We start from the raw sequence: 21,711 nt of genomic DNA on the forward strand, positions 1-21,711 counted from the left end.
CAAGAGGGAGGGGTGGCTTCAAGCCCGCCCAGCCTCTGCCTTGCTTACCCCCCTCTGCCAGCCCAGGTCACCCTCACCGTGGGCCTCTTCCTCCAGGTGAGCCAGACAGGGAGCCCCCACAAGGATGTTTGCCTGACGATAAAGACTCTCTCCGAAGGGGTGGCTGCCACCAGAAAGCACATAGTAGAACACGCAGCCTGCAGAGAAGATGTCCACTGCGCTGGTCTGGGGGCCAGAGGGACAAAGATGAGGAGGAGGTCTCTGCTCCAGGAAGTCTGCCTGGCTGCGCTCTGCCCAGGGCTGGTGTGGCAGCAGCCTGGGATTTGGTTCAGGCTAGAACTCAAGGATGCTTCCCAAGATGCATCTTCGTGGCCCTACATTCCCTCCCCTCTGCACTAGTGGAAGGGACGTGTGGTTTTCATCCAGAATTTTTGCGCCCACTGAGCCTCTAGTTTAGGTCTCCACGCGTTATTCCTCCAGGTCTGGTGGGTGATGCTGACATGTCCGAGTGAAGCTGGCTGGGCATGAGGCAATAAGGCAACAGTGGGGACAGTGATCTGGTACCGTCCCCATCCATAGCTGGCCTCTGGCACTCAGCTGCAGCTGGTTGCCTCCAGGGGACTTTCTCGGGTGGCAGAGCTTTTGATTTTGCAAAAGAATCCAGAAATCTAGACTTTTAAGTGGAATTTCTCAGAAGTTAAAATGGTGGCCGCAAATTTTAAAAATCAAAGCCCGCACAGGCTCCTAACATCAGTGCCCTGGTTCTTGGGTCTCCACGTTGCCACTTCTAGCTCTCGCTCGACTTCAGGGGTGGGGGTGACTCTGTCTGTTCACCTGTGTGTTACTCTCATCCATGCCTATGATGTCCCCCTGAACACTGACTCAAAAATCTGTGATCCTGGGTCTCCAAGTGCCTCCGGGGTTCAGACACTGCTCTATGACTCAGTTACATTAGCTCATGTGTGTGTGCGCATGCTAAATCACTTCAGTCGCGTTCGACTCTGCAATGCTATGGACAGTAGTGCGCCAGGTTCCTCTGTTCGTGGGATTCTCCAGGCAAGACTACTGGAATGGGTTACCAATTATTCCTCCAGGGGTTCTTCCTGACCTAAGGATTGAACCTGTGTCTCTAAAGTCTCCAGCATTGGCAGCAGGTTCTTTCCCACTAGCACCACCTGAGGAAACCATTAGCTCATCTGATGCTCCCCCAAACCCTCCAATCTGGGTGGCTCTCCACTCTGGCTTCACAGTAAAGTCGCTGGGGGTCAGTTACTGGGTGTAGGGCCTGGGCACTTGGATTTTTTCAAGCTCCTCAGTGACTACACCACAGTAGAGATGAAAACCATTTTCTAGCTCAGTGCTTCTCAACCTCGGGACTGTTGACATTTTGGACCAGATGATTCTTGGTCCTGGAGGACCGTCCTGTGCATTGGGTGTCTCACAAGCATCCCTGGCCTCTGCCCACTAGGTGGCAGTAGCAACTTCCCTTTCCCTGCCAAATGGACGACCCAAAAGGTCTCCAGACGTTGCCCAGTGATGGCAAAAGTCACCCCTGGTTGAGAACCACTGCCCTAGGGGAGAAAGGGAGGAGTTATCCCCACTTTACAGATGAAGAAACAGGCTGGGAGGAGTCACTGAAGGCCACAGAACGGGTGATCCAGAGCCCAGGCAGCAGAGACACTGGGTGGGGAGGCATGCCTGCAGCCTGGGGTAGCAGGACTCACAGGGCTGTCCGGAGGCGGGACCTGCAGGAGCTCGGGCGCCATCCAGCCTTCTGTGCCCGGGATGCCCGAGCGGAGGCTGAAGCTGCAGCGGCCGGCAGGCAGTTTCTTGCAGAGGCCGAAGTCTGAGAGGACCACTCTGCCCAGGCCCTGGCTGTCAGGCCCCGCAATGAGGACGTTGCCCGGCTTCAGGTCGCGATGCACTGTGAGAGCAGAGCAGAGCTGAGAGCTGAGGGGGGCAGGCAGGGGCTCGGAGGGAGGCCGGGAGGGGCTGGTACCTATGTGTAGGGAATGCAGGTGACCCAGGCCCGCCATCAGCTGCTGCAGCGCCATCCCGGGCTCCAGGCCCCAGCTGTCCGGCTCTGGGTGTTCCACGTACTGGGGAGCAGTGAGGGGCAGAGCATCACCCTGCAGCCCAGGACCCCCGGCCCTGCTCCCACCCCTGAGCGCAGGCCTCACCTCCCGCAGTGAGGCCCGGCAGAGCTCCAGGGCGATGTAGTGGAACTGAGGTCCCCGCTCGGTGCAGAAGTAGCGGAGCACGTTGGGGTGCCTGTCCGACTCCTGCAGCAGCTGCACCTCCCGCCGGACCAGACTGAAGCACTCACGGAGGAGCCGCTTGACCGCCACCGCCCGCCCCTCAAACTGTCCCCTGGGTGGAGGTCCAGAGGGCAGACGAAAAGGGAATCGTTAGGATCCATACCCACCTTGGGGGTTCTTTGAAAGAGGTGCTCTCCAAGGGATAGTGGCCACCTCAGCCCAGCTCCTGGCTGCCACTCACCGGAAAACAAAAGTCCCACCGGCCCCGCGGCCCAGGACGTCCTTGGGGTTGAAGGAGATCTTCCCCACCACGGTGAGCTGCTCAGCTGGGGGGAGAGGAGACGGGGTCTCAGGGGGCCTCTGCCCATGGCTGCCACCCCGCCCAGTCCAGACCCGTCTCCCCAACCTCGATCTCTCTCCAGCCTCCGGCTTCCATGCCCCTCCGGGTGCCAGACAGGGTCCAGTGCCTCAGGCTACGACTTACTCCAGGCAAGTGACCTAACCGCGGTGCCCCGGTTTTCTCATCTGTAAAGGGGGACTATGTCAAGGATCCTGCATAATATTACTGAGGATTAATGGGAAAAAGGGTGGGGGGGAGGTCTGCTCTGCTGTCCTCTTTTATCATTTTTCCCTCTTCTGGCATTTCCTGCCCAGGTTTCCTTCCTTTCCCCACCTCCACCAGTTACTAATATAATAAACCCTTTCGACTAAGGTTTTGGCTTCAAATAGGAAAGTGAATTTTGTCAGCCGGAAGCATGATGAAGGTGAAGGCTGTGGCAGAAAAGACTGTCCTGGGCGGGGGTCAAGGTGGGCGGGGAGCAGTGGGCATGTGGATGCTGAACTGTCTAGAACTAGTTCCAGGGAAGCAGGGAGCCCCCAGAAGGCCTTGGCTTCCCGTTACAAAGGGTGGGTTTGGATTTTCCTGGTGGTCCAGCGGTTAAGAATCCGCCTGCCAGTGCAGGGGACACGGGTTCGATCCCTGGTCTGGGAAGATTCCACACGCCGCAGGACAACTAATCTCAGACTCTGCAGCTACTGAGCCCATGTGCCTAGAGCCTGTGCTCTGCAAGAAGAGAAGCCACCGCAATGAAAAGCCCGTGCACCGCAACTAGAGAGGTAGCCGCCCCCCCCCGCCCCGGCCTTGCAGCAACTAGAGGAAGGCCTCAGGAGCAATGAAGACCCAGCACAGCCAAAAATAATTTATTTTTTTTTTTTTAAGAAAGGGTGGGTGGGATTGGCTCAGGTGAGTGGAGGAATTGGGCAGTTACTGCTCTTCCTTTCGGGTCACCTGGGAGAGACCCCTCACAATGACCCAGGCACAGGGCAGGCTCCTGCTCAGCACCCAGGGGGCCCCATGCACACAGCTAAGTGCATCTTGTGCTTCTAGAGTTGTGTGCCCCTCCGTGGTCCTGAGAACACTCTCCCTAGGAAGAGCTGGCAGCTTTAGTCTCTAATCGGCTCCAGGAAAAGCAAATGAAAATCAGCGTCAGAGATCTGTGAGCAAAGTATTAAGCTGTCCCTTAGCACTGCTCTAGGTTATTTGCTTAAAAACTCTCTGCTGATGAGATGCAGGCAGTAAGTGAAATGTGTGTACCCTGAAATGTGTATACTCCACCCTCAGGACTGTGGTCTTGGGGCCATGCTGGAAGCACATCACACACAGGTAAGCTGGGCCTGTCTCTCCAGCAGCTCAGAAAGCAGGGACAGAGTTGCCGGAAAGCCTGTTTGGACAAGCCCTGCTCAGCTGGCTCCAGGCGAGGGTCCCTGAGCGCTTCCGGCTCCTCTTTTGTACCGCTCTGTACCACTCGCTTGGTTCTGCTGGTTTCCTGTCTTTTTGCATGTCTGCCTCCCCTGCCTGGATGCCCTCGTGAACACTCACTACGTGCTTTCTGGGTTAGATTCAGAACTAACTCTAGATTCAGGAGGACCCTCAGTGCTGGGATGGAGGCCAGACTTCTGGCCATGAAGTTCTTGAATGCAGAAATAATGAATCAGGAGGCTCGGTTTGCACAAACATATTCACCATCATTTGCTCAGCCTTCTATATCATGATAACGGAGAAGCAACAAACACAGGAGAATTTCTAAAGGAATCAAAAGTTGTCACGTGGTGGGGACATGATGTATGGTCAGAATCCCCTCTGAGATCCCATGTGAGGTACTGCGTTGCTTCTTTTACACGGCTTGGGAAACCATTCAAGCCGGTTACCTACTTCATGGGCACTGCCAAAATTCAAACAGAGATACCATCCCAAAGTTGACCTCCTTTTGAGTTCCCGGGCTGCTACATACTGGCTTTGTAAGTCCGGGGTGGGAGTGTCATGAACCTTTCTGCCTTCAATTTCCTCTTCTATAAAATCAGCATAATGATAGTATCTACCTTGTGAATATGACTTCATACATGCACAATATTTAGAACAGGGCCTGGTGTACAGTAAGTGCTATATAAATGTTAGCTCTCAGTTTTAGCTGGTTGTGCCAGCTTGATTGTGCCCACTTGCTGCTGAATGTACCATGTAGCCAGCAGTCCTGGAGGACACCCTACCAAGCACGTGTAGATGCATTGGTGGAGGTTAAATGAGAGTGGGGCAGGGCTCCACTGCAGATTTTGTGAACCATGAAAAGGTCCTGAGGAACGTTCCTTTCCCTGCACTGAGAGGAGGACCAGAGGTTCCAAGGTCAGAGTTCCTGACATAGACGTCCTAAGAACAGCCGCTAAGGCAGTTAGGCGCTGCCATAGGAGTGGAGGGCTTTTTTGGAGAGTGGTTCTCGAAGCTTTCCTGCCATCTGCCACATGTGTTTATTTGACTCTCCCTGCATGAAAGATTTCGATACACTGGACTCCAAATTGCTGCATATTGAATGGGCAAGTCCTAGCCATTAACTCTGCCTATACCTCATACCTGCTTAGCACATATTCACTCTGCATATATTTATTAAGAGTGCTGTCTAATCTAAGAATCTCTGGTGGCCAGTGTCAGTCACTAACTCAACAGATAATTCCTGAGTCAAGCTCTGGTCCAGATTGCAGCAGTAAGCAAGGCAGGCTTAGCCCAAGCACCTGTTCTCCAGCTGGCCACAGTCCCCACCACTCCCTATTCTCTCTCCTATGTGACTGCTTCGCTTCTCTGCTTTATCCACCTGACCCACCCGGAAGCATGAGTTTGCAACCCTCTTCTCAGCTTCCAGAATGTGCACCCTGCTTTCTCACATCTCTGAACCTTCACCTGTGCTCTTGGGGCCACCTGGAGGGTTCCTGCTCCACTCTGCCCTGCTCACCTGGGTAATTCCTTCTTCTCTTTGGGATCACAGCCTAACTTCACTTTGAGGACACTTCCTATGTCCCCACATCAGAGCTCCATGACCCTCCTCTGTGTTCCTACAGCTCCCTGTATCCTTCCATCCCCATCACAGCATTTATCACAGCACTTAATAATTACCTGTCCCTTCCATGCTTTCCTAGAAGTTATGAAAATACCAAAGTAAAGCTTATTAAGACTTTCAAGAAAGTAAAAGAAATAGAAAGGTTTCTTTTAAAGTGCAGAGGGAACTCAATATTATATAGAGATTGTTACCACTGAGTTTTGTCACAAAATGACCATGCTGTAGCTGGGTATTTTATTTTCTAGATGTCCTGAAGCACTGATAATACTTTGATTGTTTTTTCACAGTGAATAAAGAAGTTTAAGTATTTCATATAACAGGGGAGCCTGGATGAACCAGGGTTGGAATCCAACATCCTCTTTTCTCTTCCTCTGTGGGTTAGTGGTATCTTCAGACCCACGAGGGGACTGAGAAGATGTCTGGGGGAAGGAGTTCCATCCCGTCAGTAACTGGGTCTAGTAGACCGTGGTGGTGAGGGACAGTAAGGTCTTTTGACAAGAACCACCTGGGACAACGTGGTGTTTGGGTCATCTGGGGAAAGACTCGGCTTGAGTCAGAAGGTCCAAGAAGAAGTGTTTCAGGGTGCAATTGAGTGTTGTGTGGACCCACCCAGAGCCAGGAAAGTGACCGGAACTGCAACCTTCAGGGCTCAGGCAACTCTGCGGTGGGGGGCTTTCTACAGGAGCTGAGCCCCCAGGAAGGAAGCTGCTTTCCTCTCAGCACAGGGTGGAGGGGGGGTGGCGAACACAGAGGGGAACTTCGGAAGCAGCATGGGAGCATCCTACTAAATATGGGGCGGACTTCAGGCTGAGTTAGTGGTGCAGCAGAGTAGCTCCAAGGTAGGAGGCGGTGGCTTGAGCAGTGCCAAAGAAGCAGGAGAGAAGCAGCCTGGACTGACCAATAAAAGCACATGGAAACTCCCCTGGGGCATCCCACAGGTTCCAGAGGAAGCCTGAAAGGGCTTCTTTATAGGATGAAATTGAGAGAAGAGAGGAAAATGTTAAAAAAAAAAATAAAAAGCTCTAAAGAGAAAAGGAACCAAAGGGTACCTAGGTAATTTACTACTACTATTATTATTACCAAACAGGATATTCTTTTAACACATATTAATAACACCAGCTTGGCATGATTTAATAATAGTGGTGATGGTAAACCGGTCATATGAGGTGATGTAATGGAGTAGGCGGTATCATTCCCACTTGACAGATGAGAAAACTGCAGCTCAGAGGAGTCAAGCAATTTATCAAAATTAACAGTGGACTTAGATCTATACCAGTTCTATCTGTATCCAGGGTCCCTGAACATAATGACAACAGCAAAAATGATGGCAAACATTTCTAGAGGGCTCCACTTCACAGCAGGCACTATTCAAAGTTCTCTCCTATTAACTCATTTAGGGTGGGCTTCCCTGGTGGCTTCGTGGTAAAGAATCCACCTGCCAAGGCAGGAGACGTGGGTTGGATCCCTGGTCAGAAAGACCCCTTGGAGAAGGAAATGGGAAACCCACTCCGGTCTTGTTGCCTGGGAAATCCCATGGACAGAGAAGCGTGGTGGGCTACAATCAATGGGGTCACAAAAAAGTCAGATACAACTTGTTCAGTTCACAGACTGAACAACAGCAGTTGTTCCAATAATCTGATTCTGGAGCTACACCTGCCTCTCTCTTTTCTGTCCCTGACTCTGACCTTTCTTGCTCATGTGAGCTCACCTTCAGGGTCTTCCAGTGGCTGGCCTTGCTCTGGGGGATTCTGAAGCTTCTTCTGGCTCTGAAGGGTGGCACTGGAGGGCTGGGGCTGAGCATCCTGTGAGATGTCAGAAGGGCCTGCAGGTGCCAGGGGAGCCTGGTGCTGCTGCTTCTCTGCCAACTGCTGCTGCTGCTGCTGAAATATGGGGGCTGAAGAGGGCTCAGCCCTGGCCAGCCCTGCCCCATGATGGGCCCAGAAGCTGTGTCTGAGATGGCCGGTCCCTGGAGCATTGACATATAGAGCACAGTATCGAGGGCCTGGGAGCTGCTAAGAGGAAGGCAGGGGATAGAACTGGACCTGGGTGAGGGAGAAACTCGCTAAGTGGTCTTGGAGAGGAGCAGAGTTCCTCTAGGAAGACCATAAAATGGACCTGAGGTCAGAGGTGATGGGCTTACCTGCCTCATTAGGAAGAGAATCCATCCTCCCAGGAGGAGAGCAGTGAGACTGGCTGCCAGCAGGTCTTGGGGTCCCAGGCCTGGATACAGCGCTGAGGTTTTCTTCTCAGGATGCAGCTCCAGGTCCGGAGGTTCCTCCCGGCTCAGGCTCAGGAGCTGAGGACAAAGGGGCTTCCACTATAAGCAGCCCCTCCTGCTACAGAACCCCTAACCCTTATTCATCACGCAGTACAGGGCTGGGCTTAGCTGAAGGGGTGGAGAGTGGTCTACATGATGGCAAACTTGGCGCTCTCCGTGGTGCTGAAAATTGTGGTGCCCCAGGAAACCTGGGGTGTCACTAAAAAAGCCAGATACTCTTGGACATCACCAAACAATACAAGTGTCTGCCTTCAGAGATTCTGAATTCAGTGAGGTTGGAGTGGGCTCCTAGGTGATTCTGATAAGCAACCAGATTTGAGAATCATGTCATTCTGAGAACAGAGCATGCCTGTTCCTTCTAACCTTGAACTACTAGCAACTCTTGTTCAGTCCTCTCCCAGGAGGGCATACCTTTATAGTTTTTCCATTTTCATTTTCTCACTTGATAAATCTTTTGCCACCTCTAAACTGAAGAATAAAGAAAACCGTGACCCGTGTTTCACAATTTAGATAGCCAATACCGTTTTGACACTTGTAACGCTTTTTTCTGGCAATAACAACAAAAAAAGTTTTTCTTCTGAGAAACTGTGAGATCAGGTGACTCACCTCAAATGTTATGCGTAGAAGCCTGAGGAAAAGGTCCAGGGCTGCCCATCCCTGCAGCATCTCCCCACAGGCCCTCTGCCTATCGAACACTGACCTCCAAGAAGAGAGTTGGAGCCTGGATGCTTTCTGAGGGTCTGGTCCCAGAAGCCCCACTCCCTGGGGTGGGATGGACTCTCAGCATGGTGGTGTGCAGGACTGGCGGTGGCTCATGGTGTCCTAAGGGGCAGGGACAAGGTCAGGGGGCTGAAGGTGACCTCAGCCTTCTAGCTCAGAAGCTGGGCTCACAGGTCCTTTAAGTTTGGGTGGAAGGGGTCTCACCAATGAGAAGCCACTGACTAGGGAGGGCCACGCTGCCCGAGGGGTATCTGACAGCAGTGCTAGGTGAGCCCTCTCGCTCTCCTGAGACTTGCAGTGTCACCTCCTCTGTGGTGGGGCCATCGGTGGGGGCCAGGGTCAGGCCACGAGGCTACGGCAGAAGATGGAGAGTCATGAGTGGTGGCGGGGGGCTTCTCTCCTGCTTCATCCCCTCTTTCCAGCCCCTCAGAGGCCCTTTCTCACCACTAGGGCCACCCCAGTGTGAACCAGTGCTTTAGAGACATAGAAGCCAGCTTCATCCTTTCCCACATACAGGGTCATCCTAGTGGGGGAGAGGAAAGGGGAGAAGAATGAGTGAAGGTGGCTGGCAGTTTCAGTCCCATCGTACTGGTGTCCTTCTATTGTTCCAGCCCACACGTACTCTGGCCTGGGTCATGTGACTCACTTTGACCAATGAAATAATAGCAAATGAGACAATCAGAGGCTTGAGAAATGCTTGTGCATGGGGACTTGCCTTCTCATGGGGTTCTTTGGAAACATGAGACCACCACAAGAGGAAAACAAGGTTACTGTGCGGGGGTATGAGAGACCTTATTTGATACCCCATAGGCCAAAAAAACCCACTAACTATGAGATAGGTGAGTGAAGCCATTCTAGATTGTCCAGGCTCAGCCAAGCTGCCAGCTGGCTGCCCAGACCAGAAGACCACTCAGCTGACCCACAAAATCTTGAAAAATAAGAAATGTTCATTCTGAAGCCCTAAATTTGGGGAGTGATTGTGATTGGTTATATAGCAAAAGCTAATGATAGAAACTCTACAGTCATTGCTTCTAAATCTGTTTCTAGCCCAGACCTCTTCCAGGAGCTCAGTTTTCTAAATCTGAATTCATCACCTCATTCCTTACCTGCTTCTCTTCCTCCTCCCCTCTTCTTCCTCCTCCTCCTCCCCCATTTCCTCCTCTAGTGCTCCCTACCTTTGAAAACAACAGCACTCATGTGCTTCTAGAAACCTGATGGTAATTGGTGACTCCTTGCTCACAATCATCAAACTTTCTAATCACCAAATACTGTCTTCTCCTCTTAATATCTGTTAGCCTCCACTTATTTCCATCTCCATTGTTTCCGTCCTAGTCCAGAGTGTCTTCTGCCTGAACTAAGGCAAGGTTCTGTGCCTGCTTCCTCCCCACAGCACTAAGATGACTTAACACTGTAGCCAGTTATCTTTCCAAAATGAAAATATGATCAAATCACTTCTTTATCTAAAACCTTCCAATGCCTTCTCCTTAACCTTATCCTAAACCCTTCAAATGACCTGATAAGATCCCTGTTTAACAGCCTCAGACCTTCTTCTCCGCTCAGAGTTGTGCTCCAGCCTTGTTTTATTAACTTACTCTGTTTCCTGGTTGCCATGATCTGTCTCTCTTGTTTTCTCTTCACCCTTTAGGTTTCAACTTGTATGTCCCTTCCTCTAGGAAACTTTCTATGATTGCCTCCTGCCCCCAGTCTTGATTTAGGTGCCCTTTTATACATTCCCATGATACACTATACTTCTCTTATCTCTTCCCTTATCATACCATATCGTGATTACCTCTTTACACCCCTGTCTCTTGCACTAGACTCTGAGATTTCTGTAGGTCAGAACACTGGCTATATTACTGTACTCCCAGAGCCTAGCAAGTGATTGCTATGTAGCAAATGCTCAATTAATATTGGGAGAACCAACTGAATTAATGGGTAATCCCTGATTTTCCCAGTCTGTCTCCTGGCTCCCCAAGAGGGGGATACTAAGGTATTTGGTGTTATAAGGAAGGGTCATTTTTAAGGGTTTTAAAATTCAATAAACACATGTGCCTGTGCACTCAGTCGCTTCAGTTGAGTTCAACTCTTTGAGACCCCATAGACCGCAGCCCACCAGGCTCCTCTGTCCATGGGATTCTCCAGGCAAGAAGTTGGAGTGGGTTCCCATGCCCTCCTCCAGGGGATCTTCCTGACCCAGGGATGGAACTTGCACCTCCTGCATTGCAGGCAAATTCTTTACCACTGAGCCACCGGGAAAGCCCCAGTAAACACACGGTACCTACCAATCAGAACAGATGCCAGCTGTAGCACGGGGGTGGAGATACGGAGGCCCTCCCTTGGCCAGATTTTACCCTACCAGTTGCTGAACAGTGAGGCTATCCAGGGGTCCTGGGAGCACATGGTGGGCACGCAGGGCACTGGTTATTTACCAAACTGTTTGAAATACTGTGACCCTTGGTCCAGCTGTACTGGTCTGTCATGGTTGGACATCATACCTGCCCATTGGACCTGGGCTACACTGGTCAAAATACTTCCAGAAGCTCCTCCCTGGCCCCCAGACATGGGTACTTACAGCAGCTGGGTGTCTAAGGCAGGGAAGTGGGTGGCCGTGTCCTGGGGGCCTGAGGCTGGCAGTCGGATGTGGCCCCAGCGGAGGGCGAGGAAGTGCAGGGTGTCTCGAGCCAGTGTGAGGTGGGGTAGCTGGCGCAGGTTCTCCTGGTGCCATGTGTAGATGCCCACCACAGGGACGCCCAAGTCCTGTGTCCATAGCACCGCCCCGCTCCCTGGGTCCACGGTCAGCAGCAGACCCATCCCACAGGATGCAAGGTAGCTCATGTCTGCCAGGAAAGATGGTGCGGAGATGTGGTCACGGAGCCCTGCCCTGAGGCGCTTTGGAGCATCTTGGGGTGGGGAAGCTGCTTTGAGGGTGGGCTGTCAGCAGGGCCCCTCAGGTGTGTGGAGGTCAGGTGAGATCACTGGAGGGTTATCAGGACATGGGAAGTTCACTGAGTCACTTTGATCAGGCTCAACGGGACAGTTGTGTAAGATGTAGGGGTAAGCTGAGGTCATCCAAAGGCAACTCCGGTGTGCAAATAAGTCCTTGTCACTTAGGATGTGGGGAAGTCAGTCATGGTCTGGCTGTTGGTCAGTCAGGGTGGTCTGGACACATGTGGGTAACATGGGAGTCATTTAGAATGTGAAGGGGGCTCAGTTAGGGGCCTTGTGGGTGTCACCTGTGATGTGTCAGGGTCGCCTGTATGAATTCTCAGGTGGAATGGTGGAGTCAGGGTCTGGGAGTGGCTTAGGGTACCTTTGGGTCATTCAGGCATTTAGGAAGGGCAGTTACGATTATTTTTTAAACACAACATGATTATATTTTAATATACAACCAAAATACAAAATACCATAGTAAATTGATGGCAATAAAATACAGTGTTTCATTTATACTGCATGACAAATGGTTGACACCTTTAGTCATAAATGAGTTCTTAGAAGCCAGTAACAAATATATTGATATACTAAGGGAAATGAAAAAAAAAAAAAACCCAAAACAGAAGGAAATGAAATAACACAAGTGACTACTATGGATTAAACATATATGAAGATGACTGAGCTGAACAATAACAGAAGAAAAGCAATTTCTTTGTAATATTATATTACCCAAGATCGCAATGGCACCCCACTCCAGTACTCTTGTCTGGAAAATCCCATGGACAGAGGAGCCTGGTAGGCTGTGGTCCATGGGGTCGCTAAGAGTCGGACACGACTGAGCAACTTCACTTTCACTTTTCATTTTCATGCATTGGGGAAGGCAATGGCAACCCACTCCAGTGTTCTTGCCTGGAGAATCCCAGGGACGGGGGAGCCTGGTGGGCTGCCGTCTATGGGATCACACAGAGTCGGACATGACTGAAATGACTTAGCAGCAGTAGCAGCAGCAGGAAGCATACCCACACAGGAAAGGGCACTCATTATATCAAGGGGGGGGGTGACTATAGGGGTAGTCACTCAGGGTCATCTCTCATCTCTGTCAACACTGGGGGTCAGTTGGGACACATGGGGACTGCTCAGGTGTGCAGGGGTTGCTTGGGGGTCACTTGGGGTCTGGGTAGCACCCAGGGTGACCTGGCTGAGCTCACTGCAAGTGTGAAGGAGTCAGGATGCTGAAAGCTCTCAGGGTACAGGAGGGTCAGAGGCTGTGTGCTGAGTGGGTGACCTAGGCTGTCCATCAAGAGGGTATCATTCAGTATGTGGGGTCCCTCAGGGGATCAGATGGGTCTGAATGTGGTGGGGCTTGGTCGTGGATGCCACTCAGGGTTCCTTGAGTTGGAGACCTTGCTCTAAGGTGGAGCCAGGGCAGGGAGACACTCACATTTACCAGGTGAGCCATCCACAGGGGGTGCGGAGTAGCGGCGGAAGGTGGTGTTCCAGCGCAGGGCTGGGGTCCTGGGGTCGTGCATGGTGACCGTGTACTCTGGGGACACCCAGAAGCAGGGTTACCAGGAACACCCACGTGACGCTCCTCCACCCCCACCCGGGAGACCTCATTTTGCGGAGGCAGGGGCTTCCTGAGCACCCAGCCTGGAGGCCAGACTCTGTGAGCATCACCATGGCCCGACCAGGTTTGCTTTGTTACTGCCGTGTCCCTGGCTCCTTCTTCAGTGCTCAGTGACAAGTTTGTTGACTGACAGAGTGATTGACTGGCTTGAACTCAGCGTGGAGAGCAACTGCCAGGCCTGGGCAGAGCCAAAGCGGGGGCTGTCCCGAGCATGGGGAGCAGCTGGGGTCTGACTCACGCGTCCGGCCGATGTAGAGGCGGGGGGTAGAGGGTCGCTCTGTGGTCAGTGTCATCTGCGTCTTCCCTGACTCAGGGTCCACCACAAACCAGGCATCCTGCTTCCGGCCTGTGGAGGCAGAAAGGGTGCCCGCTCTCTAGATGGGATAGATAGGGCATGCAGCCTGTCCGCGCCATGCCCCGCTGGCCTGGCTGGACCTCGGTCCTATCCCTGCTGGACTAGGACCCCAGGCTGGAGGGATGCTTACCTGTGTAGAAGACGCCATCAGAGCTGCGACATGGGGAGGCGTGAACCAGCTCAGGGATGGTGAAGGGCAGCCTCTGGGGAGCGGGAAGAGCAGAGAAACACATGCAACCTATTCGCTGGGCACAACGATGATCATATCCATTTCCCGAGAGGGTGAGTCACTTGGCTAATGTCACACAGCTGTAAGTAGCAGAGCCAGCTTCCAGAACCTGCACTTTAACCACTCTGCTACACGACCTCTGAAGGAGCTGCAGTAAATCCCACCCCCAGCACCAAGATGCCACCTGATCATGCGCTCCTGGACTAACAACCTCAGAAACACTCGCTGAGACTTGAAAATTTCAGCAGCCATCATGGCCTTGGAGATGCTGGATAACTGTGCCAGATTAAGAGACACCCGGGAGACAAGGCTGGCCTCCTTGGTGGCTCAGATGGTAGAGAATCTGCCTGCAATGCAGGAGACCCAGCTTTGATCCCTGGGTCAGGAATATCCCCTGGAGAAGGGCATGGCAACCTGCTTCAATATTCTTGCCTGGGAAATCCCATGGACAGAGGAGCTGGTGGGCTACAGTCCATGGGGTTGCAAAGAGTCGGACACAACTTAGCGACTGACACTTTCTCTTTCAAGAGACATGAGGACCAGATGCAAGGGGTGGTCTTAGTTCAAGTTCTGGACAATAAAGCACACCGTTGGGCCACTTGACAAAATTAATGCAGGACTTCTCTGGTGGTCCAGTGGTTAAGAATCCATCTGCCCATGCAGAGGATATGGGTTTGATCCCTGCTCTGGGAAGATCCCACATGCTCCACAGTAACCAAGCCCGTACACGGTAACAGCTGAGCCTGAGTGCTCTGGAGCCTGTGAGATGCAACTAGAGAGTAGCCCCTGCTTGCCACACAGCCAAAAACAAATAATTGATTAAGTAAAGTCTTTTAAAAATGAAACATTAATATGGATGTGGATTAGATAACCCTATTGTCTCAATGTTAAATCTCCTGATTTTGAGAATTTACACTCAGGTTGTATAGGAGAAAGTCCTTGTTTAGGAATACACAATGATGCTTTAGGAATAAAGGGGTAGAATGTCTGCAACTCTTTCTCAAAGAGTTCAGAAAAAGAAATTTTATATATACACATGTAATAGTATCTGTCTATATCTATAGGTAAACACATGTGGAATATTATCTATCTATATCTATTAAGATAGAATAATATAAATTATATATACATGTTTAATATTATCTATCTATATCTATCTATTAAGATAGAATAATACAAATTTTATATATATGACAGTGAAAGTGCAAGTCACTCAGTCATGTCCGATTCTTTGCAATCCCATTGACAGTCCATGGAATTCTCCAGGCCAGAATACTGGAGTGGGTAGCCTTTCCCTTCTCCAGGGGATATTTCCAACCCAGGGATAAAACCCAGGTGTCCCGCATTGCAGGCAGATTCTTTACCAGCTGAGCCACAAGGGAAGCCCAAGAATACTGGAGTGGGTAGCCTATCCCTCTCCACCTGATCTTCCCGACCCAGGAATTGAACCAGGGTCTCCTGCATTGCAGGCAGATTCTTTACCAATTGAGCTATCAAGGAAGACCTTTATATACATATATATATATATGTATATATACACATATATACACACATACGTGTAATATTATCTATCTGTATCTATCTACTAAGAGAGAATAATAAAGTGAAAGTGATAAGATGTTAAAAAAAATCGATGCAGCTGGGCAAAGGGAATAAACAATTGCTCTGTACTATCCTTGCATTTTTTTCCCTTAGGTTTGAAATTATATCAAAGTGAAACAAAAAAATCCCCAAACTCCACATACAGAGCTCTTAGAAGATAGCGCCCCAGGCACAAACATGTACTGAGTCAGGACGGACAACAAAAGAAGGCAATACAACCTACAGTTGGCGTGTAAGGTTAGTGCTGTGATAGGGGAGCACAGAAGCTGAGGGTACCTGATGCAGGTGGGCGGGAAGGAAGGACTGAAGGAGGATGTTCAGTGGTGCGTTCATTCATTCAGTCATTTCACCTATTACTAGCTGGGTGCTGGGGCCCAAGTGCCTTTCTGCACAGAGTTACATTTCTGGTGTGTATGATAATAAACAAACAAAAACACATAAACGACAATGCCGGGTAATGGTAACTGTTATTAAAACAAACTCAGAAAGCTAGGATAGAGTGATTAGAGGCGCTATTTCACATAGGGAGGCTAGAGAGTAAGAACTCAATCCAAGGGAGCAGTGAGGCTCAGGAGCACGTGGAGGGCAGAGGGACAGAATGCTGAGACCACCAGCAGGGCCACCTACTGACGAGCCCAAGTGGCATGTTTGAGGAACAGCCAGTGCGCTGGGAGTGGGGATGGAGAAGGGCAGACGGAAGTGGAGGCAAGCTGGAGGCAAGATCATGGGCTGGAAAGGAGTTTGGGTTTTAAATTGGGCCTTGGGGGATGAATAGGAACCAGCATGGGGAAGGGGAGCACGTTTCACAAATATTCTGGTTCTCCTTCTGGGCTCCTGGTGAGATTACCCGACTTTTGTGCTTAAAGTGGGCATAGCCATGAAACCAAATTTAGCCGAAGGGAGGGTGCAGAAGAAACCATGTCACTTTCCAAACTCTTTGCTGCAGGAGAAGCCCAGGTTGAGATGGAGCATCTGACAGCCTGGGTCTGCAAGAGACCACAGTGGACAGAGCCCCCGAGGACCCACGTGAGTCACACGGTGTGAGCAAGAGAGCAAGCCCTGTGGATCCACGGGGATGTGTGTGCTGTTACTGCAGCAAGCTGGAACCCAGGCAGTCTGGAACCCTATGGGGAAAATCTGGGTGAAGCCCCAGAGCTGGCATATTCAAGAAATTAATCAGTGTGAGTGTGTGCACGTGTGTGTGCACATAGGTGCCTGTGGGTGAGTGAAGATGCTGCAGGAGTGAGCTGGTCCTGATGTGCTTTGTTGGGGCAACTGGACTTTATCCCAGATGCAGGGGAGTGATGTCACCGACAGCCACACCTGCCCCATGAGACCCGACGGCGGACACACAGCTGGATGAACAGGAGGTCTGCTTTCTGCCTCTCTCCTGGGAGACACACTCGTGTGGATCCCATCAGTGGCTGCCCTGTGCTCTGACTTCCAGTGGGGCTGGGATAAGGGAAGGGGCAGGGACAGGGGGAGGGTTCCCTGGGCTCCTCTCCCAGAGTCATCGTGGGCTGGCTGTGCCTCTCCCCCAAAGGCCTCCTGTCACGTGGTCCTCTCCCCTAAGCCCTTCCAGCTCCAGGTAGTGATAACTGCTCCCCCCACCATCTTAGAGCTGATAAATAGCACCCCACGGTACGGGCCATAGCACTTGGCACCCTGCCTTCCGGTCTCCTACCCTCGGCCCCGTGGGTAGCTCAGCTGATAAAGAATTTGCTTGCAAAGAAGGATACCCCAGTTCAGCTCCTAGGTCAGGAAGATCCCCTGGAGAAGGGATAGGCAGGGCTACCCATTCCAGATTCTTGGACTTCTCTGGTGGCTCAGACAATAAAGAATCTACCTGCAATGAGGGAGACCTGGGTTCTATCCCTGGGTTGGGAAGATCCCCTGGAAGAGTGCATGGCAACCCACTCCAGTACTATTGGGGCAAACTTCGGGAGACGTTTTGGAGAGATGGCGAGGGACAGAGAAGCCTGGAGTGCTGCAGTCCATGGGGTCGCGAAGAGTCAGACACGACTGAACAACAACAACACTAGGCCTCCATCTTTGTAAGTAACCCCGTTAATAAAACGTCCTTAAGCTCTCCAGTAGGAGGGTGCTGTCTATTTGCTGGGGCCTGCCTGTGGGACACACCATGAACACACCAACATCTCTTATCAACTCAGTTTCCTAATCACAGAGTAAGCCTGTCCTGGCAGGCCTCCCATGGCACAGTCAGAGCTCTGACACTGCCGGCCTCTGCGCTTGGCCACGTGACCAGCTTTGGCTGATGAGACATTAGCGAATGTGATACAGACAGCCTCCCTATCCAGGGGTTCCGCACCCACAGATTCAACCAATTGCAGATTGAAAATATTTTTTTGGGGAAAAAAAAAAAAAGCTTCAGAAAGTTCCAAAAAGCAACACTTGACTTTGCTGCACACCTGGCAACTGCTTACATGACATTTACATTGTATTAGGTCTTATAAGTAATCTAAGATGGGTTAAAGTATATGGGAGGATACCTTTAGGTTATATGCAAATACTGTGCCATTTTACACAAAGGATTTGAGCACCCTCTGATTTTGGTGGTGGGAGCTTGACCTGGAACTGATCCTCTGTGGATAGTAAGGGATAAGAGAATAAGCAAAGCTTGAAAACTGCTCATGCCCTGGCCTTGCCCCCTCCTGCTGCTTCTGATTCCCTTGTTGATACCATGTGAACAAGTCCAGGCTTGTCTGCTTAAAGATGAGAGACCCCTGGGCCAGGGGCCCCTGTCCAAAGCCAGCCAACTACCAACCAGCTTTCAGAAAAAGAGCCAGCTGACCGACAGCTGACCACAGATGCTTGAGCAAGACCGCCCAGCTGAGTCCAGCCTCAAATGTCATCCCACGAAAATAAGTTAAATAAACTGTCTGCATTTGAAGTTTGAGTTTTGGGGCGATGTGTTATTTAGCAAAAAGTAACTGATACATGGGCTTCCCAGCAGTAAAGAATCCACTGGCCATTGCAGGAGATGCAGGTTCGACCCCTGGGTAGGGAGGATCCCCTGGAGAAGGGCGTGGTGACCCACTCCAGTACTCTTGCCTGGAGAATCCCATGGACAGAGGAGCCTGGTGGGCTGTAGTCCACGATGTTGCAAAGAGTAGGACATGACAGCAACTAAACAACTAATACATAGCTTTCCCCTAAAAACCCTCAGAGCCCCTGGAGAAGCTCCTGACACTCTCAGAGACCTGACAGTCAGCCTGCTGTACAGATACAGCCAGAGTCACCCCCCAACTCCCAACCTCAACAGACAGCCTCCAGACAGCCTCGCCATAGTGCTCTCAGACTTCATCCTCCACAGGACACTCAGATTCTGGCCCTACAGCCCCCTCGGTGCCCTGGGTAACAGAAGTCCTGATCCTCGCCCATCCAAGCACAGTACGAAACACACCATTAATCCTTGTTGCTTCTGGGTCCCCAAGATGTACAGGCTGCCATCAGCTGGGTCTGAGAGAAAGACGGTCCTGTGGGGCAGAGGAACGGGGGGGAAGGTTCGTTCACGCCCCCTGATTCCAAGAGGGCCCCTTCCCTCCAACTTCCCTGCCAGTAGGAGCCCACCCCCGACAGGAGGCGCCACAGAGCTCCAGACCCGAATTTCTTCCCTTCCTTCCAGCCCACGTGCCCCTCCAGGCAACCCTGGCTTCCTCATCTCCCAGCTCTCCGTGCCCTGAGAGAGCCCAGTCCACTTACTCTGTGACGTACGTTGGCCCCTGGATGATGGGATCTGCAGGGACAAGGACATGACCATGAGCAGTCCCCTCCAGACTCTCCGTTGAAAGGCATACCTCACATTGGTACTTACCGTGTGCCGGACACCAACCAAGCATTTTGTCATGAGCGTAATGTAATACCTCTCCTGTAGGTAGGGTTGTTACCCTTGGCCCTATTTTACAGGTGAGGACTTGAGGCTCAGAGAGGTGAAGTGACTTTTCCAAGGCCACACAGCCTGGGTAAATGGTAAAGCTGACTGAAGACACCTGAGTATTGGATTCGAGACCCCATGCTCTTATCCTGAGATGACCTCCCCCAGCTCGAGGTCCAAGGAGTGGCAGCCCTTCTTACCATCTTTCAGCGTCCACTTCAAGTCTCCTGTCTGCTTGCTCAGGGCGTGGAGACTTCCATCCAGGGTGGACACAAACAGGAGGTTCTCTGGCGTGAAGCTCTGAACCTGCAGTGGAAACAAAGCCTTCTGAGAGGCCTGGGACCACCCTAGTCCTTGTTCCAGGCAGGGACTCCCTGTCCCCCAGAGGGAAACAGAAAGAAGGATGGATGATTGGGAAAGCTGTTGGCTCCACCTCCTGATCTCCAAGACCCTAGAGAGGGGCGACAGTGGGAGCTGGGAGCCTGGCTCCTTTACGAAAGGACATCAGTGGCTCTTACAGCTTCCCTAAGAGACTGATGCTTTTATTAAAAATTTTTATTTGGCTTAGCTGGATTTTAGCTGTAGCATGAGATCTTCCCTGGTGGCTCAGACAGTAAAGAATCTGCCTACAATGCAGGAGACTCAGATTCAACCCCTGGGTCAGAAAGATCTCCTGGAGAAGGAAACGGCAACCCACTCCAGTATTCTTGCCTGGAGAATTCCATAGACAGAGGAGCCTGGAAGATTATAGTCCATGGGGTCGCAAAGAGTTGGACATGAGTGACTAACACATTCACTTTCACTTGAGGGCTCTTGGTTTGGCATGCAGGATCTAGTTCTCTGATCAGGAATCGAACCCAGGCCCCCCGCCGTTGGGAGCACAGAGTCTTCAGCACTGGATCACCACAGGAGTCCAGAAAGAGGTGCTATTATTCTTAGCACTGTACAGGTGAAGGAGACTAAGGCTCAGAAAAGTTAGGTAATCAGCCTAAAGCCACACAGATAAATGGCAGGACTGGGACTTGAACCACCATCTCTCTGGTTCCAGCACCTGGTCCCTTTCTCCTTGGCTTCACTGTCTGCCTCTCTGGGGAAGACCCATTCTGCACCCCCGTCCCCCAAACTGGCCCAGCTACTTTTGGTGCCAGCCTGCAGGGGGCCCCCTGGACCAAGGCTGGGGGTGGCCATGGTAGGGAGGCTGGCCCCCACTGGGCTAACTCACCTGCTCCAGCCCTTCCTTGAGCAAACAGGGTGGGGCTGAGCTCCTAGCAGGAACTCTAACATCCGGGTGGCCCTGCCGCACCTCTGCAAAGGCCACATCCTGCCCCCGGACTCTCAGGTTTGGGGGCAAGCCAATGGTTTTGGAGTAGAGTCAGGAAGCTGCCTCTGAGCCCTCTCTTTTTCTGCCCTGTTTTGTGATCTGCCACATGGCAGGAGGGAGACTGTCCTGGGCAAGAAGCTGCAGACTGAGTCCACAGTCAAGTTTTGTTTGACCATCAGGGGGTTTAAAATTTTGTCTACAGTTAGCTACCAATTTCTAAAAATTGGAAAGATTTCACTTAAAAAGTCAAGTTTCTAATTTTTGTCATTTCTAGCTTTTTTTCTCATTTTTTTTCCCTGGAAACACCCAATCTGGCCACACTGTGTTCAGATTCCTAGATGGCAACCATGGGGTGGGTCTCAAGCTGGAAGTGGGCCTGGGGTGGCACGAGCAGTTGCGTGTGTGTGTGTGTGTGTGTGTTAGTTGCTAGTGGTGCCTGACTCTCTGTGACCCCATGAACTGTAGCCCTCCAGGATCCTCTGTCCATGGAATTCTCCTAGCAAAAAGACCGGAGTGGGTTGCCATTCCCTTCTCCAGGAGATCTTCCCCACCCAGGGATCAAACCTGGGTCTCCCACGTTGCAGACAAGATTCTTTACCATCTGAGCCACTTGGGCACAGTTGCTTCTGGGAGCCCAATAACTGTTCTGGGGGTTATAGGTTAGACTCCTGGGTTGTAGTCCTGGCTTTTCCCTCTCACTGCATTTCTGTAAGACTGGACTTTTCCGCTCCCGGCACGGTTGAACCAGATTCCCATAAGTCCAGCTTACTTATCCCAGAGGTTGTAAGTTCGGGGTCCAGTCACTGGTAAGGGGGAGCGCTGTGATCCCCCTGAATTTGTAAATATCGGTGTGTGGGCGCACTTCTCCACAGGGAACCTTTCAAGTTCCAAGGAAGCCGGGTTCCAGAAGTTTTAAGAGGCCTGGCAGGAAAGCGAGGGCCCCCTCCCTCGGTCTGTTCCCTCTCCCCACACCCCCACGCCGCAGGAGGGGCGGGATGCTGGGTCCCCTCTGCAGCTCGTGGAGCAACTGACAACTCCCCTAGACGAGGAGGTTTTCTCCGGCTAGGGGCTGACTTGGGGCCACCCGGACCCGGGGGAGGGCGAGGCGCCCC

The 21,711-nt window shown here is 51.7% G+C and overlaps 1 protein-coding gene across 1 annotated transcript in view; it reads right to left on the minus strand.

The window, feature by feature from the left end:
• ERN2 (endoplasmic reticulum to nucleus signaling 2) overlaps window positions 1–21,711 on the minus strand; it is a 23,279-nt gene that overhangs the window by 1,335 nt on the left and 233 nt on the right. Inside the window, exons 2-18 of the mRNA XM_010837210.1 lie at window positions 19,479–19,584; window positions 19,107–19,140; window positions 18,808–18,880; window positions 13,683–13,755; window positions 13,436–13,543; window positions 13,012–13,113; window positions 11,212–11,476; window positions 9,084–9,162; window positions 8,844–8,991; window positions 8,620–8,741; window positions 7,782–7,937; window positions 7,350–7,518; window positions 2,500–2,584; window positions 2,181–2,370; window positions 2,000–2,099; window positions 1,725–1,924; window positions 78–225 (exon numbers count right to left, since the gene is read on the minus strand). Of these exons, the coding sequence (XP_010835512.1) occupies window positions 78–225; window positions 1,725–1,924; window positions 2,000–2,099; window positions 2,181–2,370; window positions 2,500–2,584; window positions 7,350–7,518; window positions 7,782–7,937; window positions 8,620–8,741; window positions 8,844–8,991; window positions 9,084–9,162; window positions 11,212–11,476; window positions 13,012–13,113; window positions 13,436–13,543; window positions 13,683–13,755; window positions 18,808–18,880; window positions 19,107–19,140; window positions 19,479–19,584 (2,158 nt within the window). The remainder of the gene's footprint in view (window positions 1–77; window positions 226–1,724; window positions 1,925–1,999; window positions 2,100–2,180; window positions 2,371–2,499; window positions 2,585–7,349; window positions 7,519–7,781; window positions 7,938–8,619; window positions 8,742–8,843; window positions 8,992–9,083; window positions 9,163–11,211; window positions 11,477–13,011; window positions 13,114–13,435; window positions 13,544–13,682; window positions 13,756–18,807; window positions 18,881–19,106; window positions 19,141–19,478; window positions 19,585–21,711) is intronic.

This window comes from Bison bison, unplaced genomic scaffold (assembly GCF_000754665.1).
Source record: "Bison bison bison isolate TAMUID 2011002044 unplaced genomic scaffold, Bison_UMD1.0 scf7180017864072, whole genome shotgun sequence".
NCBI classification, from domain to species: Eukaryota; Metazoa; Chordata; class Mammalia; order Artiodactyla; family Bovidae; genus Bison; species Bison bison.